At 41.3% G+C, this 12,505-nt stretch overlaps 2 protein-coding genes across 2 annotated transcripts in view; one reads left to right on the plus strand and one right to left on the minus strand.

Annotated features, from left to right (window-relative positions):
• mcf2l2 (MCF.2 cell line derived transforming sequence-like 2) overlaps positions 1 to 12,505 on the minus strand; it is a 53,665-nt gene that overhangs the window by 22,306 nt on the left and 18,854 nt on the right. Inside the window, exons 16-17 of the mRNA XM_080833312.1 lie at positions 794 to 860; positions 133 to 248 (exon numbers count right to left, since the gene is read on the minus strand). Of these exons, the coding sequence (XP_080689438.1) occupies positions 133 to 248; positions 794 to 860 (183 nt within the window). The remainder of the gene's footprint in view (positions 1 to 132; positions 249 to 793; positions 861 to 12,505) is intronic.
• b3gnt5a (UDP-GlcNAc:betaGal beta-1,3-N-acetylglucosaminyltransferase 5a) lies at positions 2,131 to 10,238 on the plus strand. Its single transcript, XM_080833311.1, has 2 exons — positions 2,131 to 2,327; positions 8,553 to 10,238. Exon 2 carries the CDS (start codon positions 8,803 to 8,805, stop codon positions 9,940 to 9,942), a length of 1,140 nt encoding a protein of 379 aa, XP_080689437.1. The 5' UTR covers positions 2,131 to 2,327; positions 8,553 to 8,802; the 3' UTR covers positions 9,943 to 10,238.

The following is a 12,505-nucleotide window of genomic DNA, read 5'->3' on the forward strand; positions in this document are numbered from 1 at the left end:
TGGGGGCTAGTGAGTGGGTGGAGAATAGTGCAATTCAAATGCACCATAACCCTGGAGAGTAAGAGAAAATAACCGACACACAAATGGAGAAAGAAAGAGACGCTGGGAGGAAAAAAAATGTGCATTTCTTACCGATTGTGGAACTCATAGATCTCAGGCAGGTTTCCAAAGAGGACTTCTTTTTTGTTCTCCAGGGCTGGAGGGATTAGATGAGAGAGCTCAGAGTTGTCCAGCTCCGCTGCATAGCCCTAGAGGGATAGGACACAGTCATTTACACAACAATGTGGGGAGCAACGGGTCCATGCACAAACACATGCAGAAAGACTGTCGTCAGCACAACTGAAGTAACATCTATAACCCTATCAAACATCTGGAACATAATCACGAGCCAACATGATCCTTTTACCTGCTAAGTAATAATGACCATTAAAACAAACATTGGTGAGTCTATTACATTCGTATGTTACTTCCACAAACTAAATAAAAATGGTTCTGGCTTGCGAACACGTTGTAGATGCATGGCAGGGTCAAATGATCCAGTACTGGTAATCTAAGAGAATTGGCCCCCAAATATAATCTGAACAAAGTGCACATAGCACTCACTCTATATAGAAATTAAATAAATTATACATAGTACATATTTTGTCAAAAGGTTTATGAAGAATATGTCGTATTGCATTAGTGTATATGTTTAAGTCAGACTTTCTCTAGCCATCGCCATGGTTTCAGGTTTCTTGTTGGACAGACAGCATGCCTATTGTCATGAGACAGCCAATTAAAGAAACAAATGTACCTCAATGATGCTCTGCAGCTCATCCACATACAGCCTCTCTGTTTCCATCAGCTCAGTCATAATGTGCCTGGGGAGAGAGACATAAAGACCCATCAATACAGGGCGGTAGCATGGTTAAAATGGAAGTTTGTCAGTGCTGGTTGATTCATTTAACTGATAATGGCGACCGGAGCCAGCATCTGATATCTAAGTGCTCATTAATATAAACGTTAATGGAGATGGTAGCAGGCGTCTGATGTCGAAGTGCTCAGCTCCGTGTTCCCAGAAGGGTCTCATCACAGTGAGGTAGGAAAACACTTTAATTGGAGAAATTGGCAGCATGTCTTACTAAATACAAGTGTTCTATGTGATGTGGTGGCAGAAAGTAAATCCATTTGCAGGGTGGGTGTGTTGTGGGGAGGGGAGTGGGGGGGGTGCAGGAGACAAAATGAAAGGGAAGGAATGGCCATAAAACAAAGAGCTGGAGAAAAGCTAACATTTCCAGTCTTTAATGGTCCCTTTAATGTGCACATTTGTATGAGTTCTGAGGTCTTGGTTTTTATGTGCCATCACGAGTCCGTCGGTCTGCTGAGTACTTTTTGGTGGACAGCCACATTTTATTGTTCAATAAAGTTTCACCACTGTGAGTGCGGTAGGTGTGTGTCTGCTAGTGTACAGGTTACTCTGTGCCAGGCCAACGGGACTTACTGAGATACCTCCTTTCTGTTGCAGAAGCACACAGAGTCCACAGCCACACCAACCTCATAACACCCACAGCAGAATCTGGCCTTTTGTTGCTTGTGCTGTCTGTAAATTGTTTTTTGCTACAAAATTGCTATCAGACACACAGAGTTTAGCTTTGCCAAAAAGCCAACCTGATTTTTCACACTATCTTCAAGTTGCAGCTGGCAGGAAAACAGATACAACCTCGTATAAAAGCTCACAGCATAGCCTACTATCGATATAGTAGCACAGCATTTTGTGTGGACCATATTCTTCCCAGGGTTTTTGCTACATTTCCTCTCCTAATATGGGCCCTGGAGGAGAGGAATTATTTTTATTGTGTTGTGGTGGCAGCCACTTATGCGATTCAGATGACACAAATTTCCAAGTACTGGCTGGGGACTGGGCTGCTCCATCCAACCACAATTCCTTTGGCCCCTGCTCTTACTTTCAATGATGTGATAATAACTCAGAGTGTGGCTCAGGGCTGAGTTCAGCAGGCAGGCAGGCAGGCAGGCAGGCAAGCTGAGCTGGAAAAGGGGCTGACCCTACCACCCAGCTCAAAGAACTACTCCCATGCTTCCACCCCTTACCCCACCCTCTCAGAGAGTCTCTCGGCACAGACAACAGCCACTCGTTCAGAGCGTAGGAAACTACTGGCAGGGCCGCTAGAAGCCAGTAGCCACGGCAAAAGACACAGCACACACGGCTTCCGGACAGGAGTTACAGAGCAAAAGAAACAGACAGATTGAGAGGAGCGAAAGAAAGCACAAGAGGCGAGCCGGAGAGGAGCTTTTTTCTTCAAAACATGGAGGGAAACTCTGTTTAGCTGGTAAGTGATATGTGAGAGGGTTTTGTTCGCACACATATTAAGGGAAGGCGCACACATGACAGAGGTGTTCACTTTCAGCTGAGTGGCTGATCGAGAGGAAAAACAAGGCAATAAAAAGCCATGGAAGAAATACTTACTTCCTTTCAATGGGAGAATAGAACAGAGCTGAGAACACTTTGCTGAATGTAGTTTCTGTCTGTTGGATGATCACAAGCTAATGGTAATGTAAGAGCAAAGAAAATGTGCCAGAGAGGTGTTAACTACAACTTGCTCTAAATCTACTCAAGTAGGCGTTTTTTTCTTTGAGCTTGAAATATATAACATAACTAAGATATACATTTCACTCTATGATTACAATCTATGAACTCTCTTAGCAATGTTTAACTTCTGGTGGTTGAAAATGTAACACTCATTTAGGGGCAGCCATATTTTTGTATCTATTTTTATATGTGAGCAGTGGGGTGCGGTGGGCTGTGTGCTCCTTACTACTGATAATAACCTGATGAAGATGATTAGAGCAGGGGTGAACGGGATTCCTAGATTTATACCTTCACTGTCAAATAACAGTTGAAGCTGTGTGACTGCTGTTCTTGTAATGACTAATGTACCAGATTTACATACTGTTACCATGGAGATGGTAAAGCAGAACTGACATTTCACTGCCAAGTTGAAGAGAAATACTTAAGGGCTGCTATTTTTAAACACATCTCCTATTACTTAATTGTAATCAGTGATTGTAGAGGAAACCATTGGAGCTTCGGATCATTCTTTGCTAATGATATAAAGACACTGACAACTTTAAAAACAGCACTGATCACAAACTAGTGCTGCACTTTAAGTCACCCCCTCAGTTGTAGTTTGAAAACATCTCCTTGATTGGAACAAATGACTGGCTACTAATCGAGTAAAATGGATCAAAATACCAATCTTCCAATTCTACTTTAACATTTTACTGTGAGGAAATAGCAGGCAATTTGCATGGAGTAGGGAAGTGTTATCTCTGTGCTGATGTGTCCTCAGGTTTGAAATATTCCTCACAAGACTGATTACTGTTCCCAGGGGTTGTTTTTGATGATTTGCATGGTGATCATCAGTTTAACTTCAAAGTTCATGAGAACCACAGCCCCTGAAAATGGACGCCACAATGGAATATTTCAGTGGCATAAATATTTTAGCAGTAAACAGGCTCTCCATGCATAATATCCATTTATGCACTTTTGACCGCTAGATTGTGTTCCAGTTCTTCTGAACTAACATGTTCCTGTGAGACCTCAGAAACAGATTATCCACCCTCTCTGTATTGACACGGGATGAACTGAAGCGAGGTTTGAGGGCCTCTTTGTTGTGAGCAATGGATTTACGCAAACTTGCTGTTGTAACGGTTCTTTTTTGTCCCAATGAATGTTTAGTACAGCTCTCAGCACTTCTATCTGGACAGTTGCTTAAAGCCCTCCATTATTGAACTTAACGCTGGGTTGGCAGTTGCATTCAACAACTGCCTCACATAGGCTCATTTTTTTTAAAGTTACCCCCCACCCTATGACAGGCCACATCAACAGTTCAGTAGTCTGCTATGTTCTGATAGATTTGAAAAAACGTATCTGCTTTAGTTGCAAAAGAAAAAATAGATTAAACTAAACTTGAATGTACGTTGTTCAACAGACAATTGTAGACCCTCCTATTGAGCATTCACATGAGAATGCCCCTGTTTTTTCAGTCAGTCTGACTCATAAGCACATCACACATAGTCACAGCGGAAATTGCAACTGCAATCACTCTGCAAAACATGGTTTCACAACCTTAAAACACTTAGGTAGCAAGGTCAATTATCTACTATGTACACTTCATTTACTTCACGTACACTTTAAACCTCAAGAAATACTGGTCAGGCTACTTTAAAGAATAAACACAGCTGATGTGGAGTCAGCTTTGAAAGAATGCCATTTGTGGATGTTGTGGGAATGAAGCGTTTTAAGCAGACATCAACACAGGAAACAACTTTAACTCAAGTTAATGCAGCACACCTTTCCACTCTGTGTTGACTGCAGTCATTCTAGCAAGCCATTAGTGCACTGAATACCAACTTATAGGTATTATGAATTTTAAGCTATTTCATACTTCATATGCAATGGACCTTCTTTAGTGCATATGTACTCAAAGCCGGCTCTAAAGGCGTGTTTGTATGCAAAGTGCCCACTGCTTTGTGCAAATAATCCAAGACAACTCTGTCTCACTGAATCTGAACACGTACAATACACTGTGAGTGTAATGTGGCCAGTGGACACCCAGGGGTTTTAACCTCCTTGCTAACACACCCATTTCTGAGGGTGCAGGTTTGAGTCCCATACAGGACTGTGTGTCTCACAACCCAGGTTCTATGAGCGCACACTCAACATGGCTGTACATGCATATCTACAGGTACACATAAGGCCTTATGTCATGTACTGCACAGACTACAAATATACATGGTGGTTCACAGAAAACATTGGGAAGTTAACCACATGCTCTGAGTTAACTTACCCATACTTGTAACAAAACCATGTTCTTGGAATTCCCCCAAAAGTAAAATTTACCAGGTGACATCATGGCCTTGTGCTTTGCTTAAGGACAGTTGCCATTTACTGGCCTATAATGGCCAATGCATGTTGGATGTCTATCAATAACAATGTCTATTTGTCACACTGCAAAATGAGGGTGCCTTGACAATCGGCACTAAGCTCATCATATTTATCATAAACCCAAGGTTGTAGTCTGTATCTTATATGGCCTAACTGGTGTGCTGTTTAATCGACTAGAGTCAGAATGCAAATACACTCTCAGTTTTAATAATATGTCCCACATTGTCCCACACAAACGTATTACTGGTCCCTTATTTGGTCTAGAGCTTCTAGGGAGAATTACAGATCAGATCACACTTACACTTCCACAGGCTACGCATCCCGGTGCCCAATAATGGAGGGAACAGGTAGATAACATCACTCAAACCTGTGCCAATAATCAGTCTGTAGGCAACAACAAACTTGAGCCTTTACAGGCTTTTCAAAGACAGATAACTGTAATGTACCTTGGCCGTAACGATAGTGTATCAAGTGACTAGCCCTATGTTAGAGCTGTGGCCCAGATAATGTGTGAGGCCTGCAGACCTGGGCCAGGGCCAGGCTACCTGAGTCAATTAACCACATCTCTAGACTTGGAGTGTCAGGAATGCACACAACTTGTTACAGCTAAATTCATATGCCAAAAATACGTTTTGTATAGTAATATAGTATAAATAAAATAAGAGAAAGCTTGTTATTACAATTATTCCTTAAACATTGATGATGAACTGATGTCTTTTTTTCACCTTGCTTCACAGCAAAGACTTGTCACATAAACTACATTATGGTTATAGCCCTTCCAGTCACAGGAGTTGTCACAAGAGTAAGTGTAGCTAATTATAGTCATTTCATGTGTCATTACAAGTAGTCCTATCGATTGTAACTTTGACTGCCCATGTTTTTGCTGTCATGGCAGCTAATTAGAAATTTAAGACCACACATTTAACCATTATTTAATTGTAACGACATATAGCAACGTGAACATTTATTTCAGCAATTTAACGATTTTACAATGATTATCAGAAAATGATCAAAATAAACACAAATAACGTTAGTGTTCTTAGGCTTTAAGTATACATTGAAAAGGAAAACAACGAAGCATTGTTTGCATTCTTTCTCCGCAGTCTCGAATTCATGGCTGCCATTGATATAATTTCTAGCCACTAGATGTCACTGTGCTGTCTGTCGTTGATGCTTCGAAAACTTCGGATTTTGTTTCGGCACCATCAAAAAGAAGCCTCTACAGCTTCACAAGGCATTGTTCGCCCATCCCTAATTACTAATATTCCCCATTAAGCATTTCTGGTAAAAAAAAAAAAAAAAAAAAACATGGCCACTTCATTCATTTCCAGTCAGCAGATTGAAGACCAACCAACAGGCAAGGGAAACGGAACGCTTTCGATAGAACTCTATCTGGGATTGGAGAATCTAAAAAGGCGGGGTTTGGCGGGGTTTGACTGAGGGTCAAATGTGTCCTAGGCATCTTTGTTTTTTAATCAATCACATCCTAACCACTAGCTTAGTGGTATTTCCATAATTCAAGAATATCTGCGATTTTTAAAAGAACAAGGTAGGTTTAAATACATTTAATTAAGCCATCACGTGCTTATTGTCTTATGTGGAGTTGGTGCAGTTCTCAGCTGTTTTACTTTAATGGTAGGTATCAATACTTACAAACCTGTAGAATCTAGCTTACCTTAAGAAAGCTACATTAACTTTGATAGCTAACCTAGCCAGCTAATCATCAGGCCGGGTAGCTATTGGTAGCTGACATTAAATCAGCTAGTAATACCACTCATACACTTGAAAGGACTGGCATGTCAAACTCAATTAGCTTGTTTTTTTCTACAAGGGGCCTACCTTAAATACTACTGCAAGGGTGAAACATTAGCCTTTCGATAAAGGTAGTCTTCCATCCGCAATGTACATTAGTTTGATTTGGGGTTTATCAGCTAGCTAACATTAGCTAGCCGTGTTTTTGCTAACTTACATTATGTGGTCTAAACAAACAACAAACGAGTTATCTTTAAAGCGAGAGTGCGAGCTTTGCGCTCAAAGTTTCACAGCGTCCTCACTGTCAATGGGTAGAAAATGTAAATGAATCACATTTATTTCAATCTAGTTTGTTTACTTATCACAGTTGGTATGTTTTGCTCAATTTCGCAAGCCAATTTAAAGTAGATGCTAAAAAGCTCCCTGGTCCTTTGAAGACTCCAACTGCTGCTGACTGGCACCTTGGGAGGATGTTTCAAACTATTGAAAATATAACTACTGGAGCTGGTGCAATATCTAATTACTGAGATGGATCGTATATTTGTGAAGGGGTGGTGATTTGCATTGTGTTAAATTAGGCAAATTAATGAATCTCAGATTTAATTCAGCATTTTTGGTTGTCTCGTATTAGTGTCACTACTAGTACAACTTTATGTAGGGAATAATGTATTGTCCGGCGGTCAGTATCCAAAAAGAAATCCCGACGGGACGAACAGGACTTGTTTCCTTCTGAAGGGATTTATTTTTGGATAATGTCTGCCAGACAATACCTTTTCCCGCTAATTATACGTTTGCTTTCCAAAACGATTACTTGCCAAAACGACTGAAGACATTCCTCCAAAATACCTATTTTCAATAATTGTGTTGCCGATTTCCGCTAAGAAAAAAAATAGTTCTTCAAGCAAATAGAACTTTAAAGTTTCAGGTGTTACGTAGCAGCCCATTAACGGACTACTTGCGGAATGATATGAAAGATGTGAATCAGAAGCACAAAACCTGTTTCGAGGCTTAAAAATAAACATTCAATTTATAGTCTTTTTTACACTTAGTAAGTTTCAATAACTCCATACCATAACATATCGACATTCAAGGAGCAAAGATGAGACGTCGTTGTGTGGTGAGAACTGATAGAAAATCGTAAACAACAACAATCGCCGCCATTTTTCCCCCAAATCTTTATTTATTGGTGCCACCAATAAATAAAGCAGGATTCCAGTCAATGGAAAATTGCCTCTCCCCACCAGCGATTGTTGTTGTTTACGATTTTCTATCAGTTCTCACCCCACAACGATGTCTCATCTTTGCTCCTTGAATGTCGATATGTAATGGTATGGAGTTATTGAAACTTACTACCTGTAGAAAAGACTAGAAATTGAATGTTTATTTTTCGAGTGGCAAGCCTATAAAGTTGCACTGGGTGCCTTTAAAGTAATCCTTTAACATTCTCGTTTCTCTGGAGTGACGGCCCTTTTTTTCCTGCCACAAAAAAATATTGCAATAGAAGGCCCAAACGTTGGCCTATGAAACCAGGAAACAACACTTTCAACAGGTATGGCATTTCAAAGGAACCTGTTGAGAGTGTTGTTTCCTGGTTTTATGGGAACAACTTCTTCATTCAACAGAATGAAAAGGCACATATGCTTTTTTCAGCTTTAGGTTTCTGTTACATGAAAAATTAAATGTGCACTATGTATGTGGGCGCAGCACCAACCGTTATTTACTGGGAAGCATCACTCAGCAGCCCATGCAACATTGTGTTTTAAGGCAAATTTGCATTCATGAACTGGTTTGTGTTTTTATATGCCTTTTTAAGTTCTGTGACGACTAAAGTGCAATCACTTGTGTTTTTTTACAGAGGCATGATGGACAATGTGGAGAGAGAACCTGCAGTCAAGGCCACACAGAATTGCTGGTGACGCAACATCAGAGTAGACTGGGGAGAGAAGAGCTCTCTCTTTGAGGAGCACGTCCCCAGTGGTGTGGATAGGATGGAACATGGGACACAAGTCATAGTTTGCAGTAACGGACGGAGTGGCTTCTGTGACTCATCTAAGGCACCGCACTGGACTTGACGAAAGAGCTGACGGGACCAGAAGGATTGCAGAATGTTTATGAACTTTAGGAGGATCCGAAAATGTCAGTGTCTCCAACTTATCTCCATGTGCTTTGTCCTGTCTATGCTGACGTTGTGCTGGGAGCAGCTGGACCACCACGTGGTGAGACACATGAAGTCCTACTCGTACCGCTACCTGGTTAACAGCTACGACTTCATCAACAAGAGTTTCAGTGTTAGTCCAGAAGAAGCTGAGAGTTTCTGCAGTTTTCCATATCTGCTCAACCACAACGAGAAGTGCAATGGGAAGGATGTACTGCTGCTGCTCTTTGTCAAGTCCTCCCCAGAGAATGTGGAGAGGAGACAGGCCATTCGCTCCACATGGGGTAATGAGAGCTACATACAGGAGGAACTAGGGGTGACTGTGAGGATGGTGTTTGCCCTCGGGGTCCATCCGCACCCCCACCAAAAGGCCAGTATCCAACAGGAGCTCCGTAGGGAAGACCTGATGTACAAAGACCTCGTGCAACAGGACTTTGAGGACACTTTTCACAATCTAACAGTCAAGCTCCTACTGCAGTTCCGCTGGGCACACGCCAACTGTGCTCACGCCAGCTTCCTCATGTCAGCAGATGATGACATCTTCATCCACATGCCCAACCTGGTGCGCTATCTTCAGGGCTTAAAGGAGAATGGTGTACAGGACTTTTGGGCAGGCCATGTTCACCGTGGTGCCCCACCCATTCGCCGGAAAGACAGCAAATACTACATGCCTTACGAGATGTACCAGTGGCCTTCCTACCCAGACTACACTGCCGGGGCTGGCTACGTGGTGTCGGGAGATGTGGCCGCCAAAATTTACCAGGCCTCTCTGTCGCTGAATGCCACACTTTACATCGACGACGTGTTCATGGGAATCTGTGCCAAATCCATGGGGGTGTCAGCCCAGGAACATGTTTACTTTTCAGGGGAGGGAAAGGCCCCCTATCATCCCTGCATCTATGAAAAGATGATCACCTCACATGGACACGTGGCCGATGTCCGGCACCTCTGGAAGATGGCCACTGACCCAAAGGTCAAAGGCATTTCCTCTGGGATAATGGGGAAATTGTACTGCACTGCAGTTAAAGTCATGCTCCTCTGTAAACCTTACTATATGAACACCTACCCTTGTAAGGCGGCTTTTTCATAGTGTACTTACTATGGGAGAAGATATAGTCTTTTAATGTGTTATTCTTTTTATTGTCTGCTGTTATTTCCCCAAAGAACCAGAGGCTAAAGCTATGTACTTAAGTTATGTGTTCACCATTGCTGCCTTTGGGCGTCATGGAAACTTGACCAGGTGATTTTGAAACCCTCTGTAGTTGTGGCTTAGATCAAGACCATTGAATGGGTGTGATGACTGTAATCCTCGAAAGGGAAGTCATTTTGAGACGTACCTCATAGATTTGTGTTTATCTTCAGGTTTCTATGCCATCATTCTGAATTAAACAGATTGATCGTAAGAAAACGTTGCCTTATTTTATCTTTACAGTAGTGCACAAAATCCCCACGACCCCCCATGCTATTCTGAATGCTGAGCCCAAAACTAACTGCAGACGTTTCCTGCCACTGGCATTTTCCAAGACATCACACAATTCCTTATAGCCCACATCCTGCACTCTAAATAATACCACATGGACACTGTTAGAATTTGCCAGCATCACAGCATTTACCCTCTCCGAAGGTTGCCGCAAGGGCCTGGAAAACGTTAGGTTGTAATTAGGACCGACATTTGTTAACTTGAGAAAAAACTCTTGATCATATACACGTGCACATTTTCATTGTGTAAATGAACACAATACTTGGATTGTTTCCTTCTATGGCTGTAAATGCCCTGATGTTTTTAAAGATTATCAACGTTTTCTATGGCGCAGAGATGCTAAAACTGAGCTGAGATGCTCCCTGCCTTCACAGAGCATTCATTTTGTGGTTGCCAGTTCAAAGGTACCTTGTTTAACTAATCAGCTCGTAAATATCGGTGAATTATTAATTGTTCTTACTAGTTTATGGCAGAATGCCACGCCTAATGATTTGATGTTTTTTCCAGTTTGGTTTTGCTGACTGCAGCATTGGCATAAGCTAGTGTCACACAGGCTGAAAATAGTCTGAGAGCCGGGTGTAAGTCTTTTGCTTTGGCTCAAATGGTTTTGTAGTACATTCTAAGAGGAGATGAGTCACGGCTTCATTGTCCAGCAGTCTACTCTAACCAGGCCTCCAAAGTGATGACACCCTGGATTCACGGCCCATTCACTGCCTTGGCTCTGAGGCTGACTGGCAGCCAGTCACCCAAAACAACTCAAGGTGTCAAATTACCATTAGCATTCACACTCCACAGAACCGAAAATTACTTGTGGGGGGTAAAGTGCATTGTTTATCTAGACCTGCTCAACATTTCACGGCTATTTTCATGAAATGAAAGCAAGTCTGTTTCCTCATTGGTGCAATCACGTCAAGAGCTGGTGCTAACCGTAAGCTTTTGAAAAGTATTATTTCTTTTTTTGTAATTTCTCTTCTGAATACCACACCCACCGTTTTAATGTGTAAATCAAGACAAATATACTTCAAACTCATGACATACTAGAATAATTTTTTAGAAACTTCAATTTTCTCTGTGATATCTTGAGCTAAATATACTTAATCGCATTTCCTAGAAATAACACAAATCAAATTTAAATTGGGTAGAGAATCAATGTTCTGAACATTGCTCACAAAAATGCTTTGAACATGACACATTACGAATACTCTAGTGATGTTAATGGTGTCAGTAGAGTGATACATAATAAACGGGAGAACTGGTGAGGATTAACAAAGAACGTATTGATATGATAACGTTGCACCCAGTAGCCTTTTTTCCCGTAAGACCATATATTAACGTTATGTTTAAAAATGTTAGTGCCATATAATGTTGGTTGCAGATGTGTTCATTATGTTCACAGAGAAAATCATGTAGAGAAAATAATTTGCCCCCATCGGCAGGAAAGGCAAACTCTGGCCCTGAGTGCAACATTATCATGAACTAGCTGACCTTCCTACCTGTCCAATCTAGGTCTACAAAGATATATTTAAAAAGAATGTGTGTATATATATATATATATATATATATATACAGCCGCGGAAAAAATTAAGAGACCACTTCAAAATTATCAGTTTCTCTGGTTTTACTATTTATTGGTATGTGTTAAAGTAAAATGTACATTTTGGTTTTATTCTATAACCTACTGGCAACATTCCTACCAAATTTCAAATAAAAATATTGTCATTTAGATCATTTATTTGCAGACAAATGACAATTGGTCCAAATAGCAAAAAAGATGCAGTGTCTTCAGATCTCGAGTAATGCAAAGAAAACAAGCTCATATTCATTTTTAAACTACACAATACTAATGCTTACACTTAGGAAGAGTTCAGAAATCAATATTTGGTGGAATAACCTTGATTTAAAATCACAACTTTCATGTGTCTTGGCATGCTCTCCACCAGTCTTTCACATTGCCGTTGGGTGACTTTATGCTACTCCTGGCGCAAGAATTCAAGCAGCTCGGCTTCTTTTCATGGCTTGTGACCATCCATCTTCCTCTTGATCACATTTCAGAGGTTTTTTATGGGATTCAGGTCTCGAAATTGGGCTGGCCATGACAGGGTCCTGATCTGGTGGTACTCCATCCACACCTTTACTGGCCTGGCTGTGTGGCATGGAGCATTGCACTGCTGGA

This window comes from Sprattus sprattus, assembly GCF_963457725.1.
Source record: "Sprattus sprattus genome assembly, chromosome: 2".
NCBI lineage: Eukaryota > Metazoa > Chordata > Actinopteri > Clupeiformes > Clupeidae > Sprattus > Sprattus sprattus.

What these genes read in the sequence shown, in the direction of transcription:
- b3gnt5a (XM_080833311.1), top strand. Translation starts at nt 8,803, where the DNA reads ATGTTTATGAACTTTAGGAGGATCCGAAAATGTCAGTGTCTCCAACTT.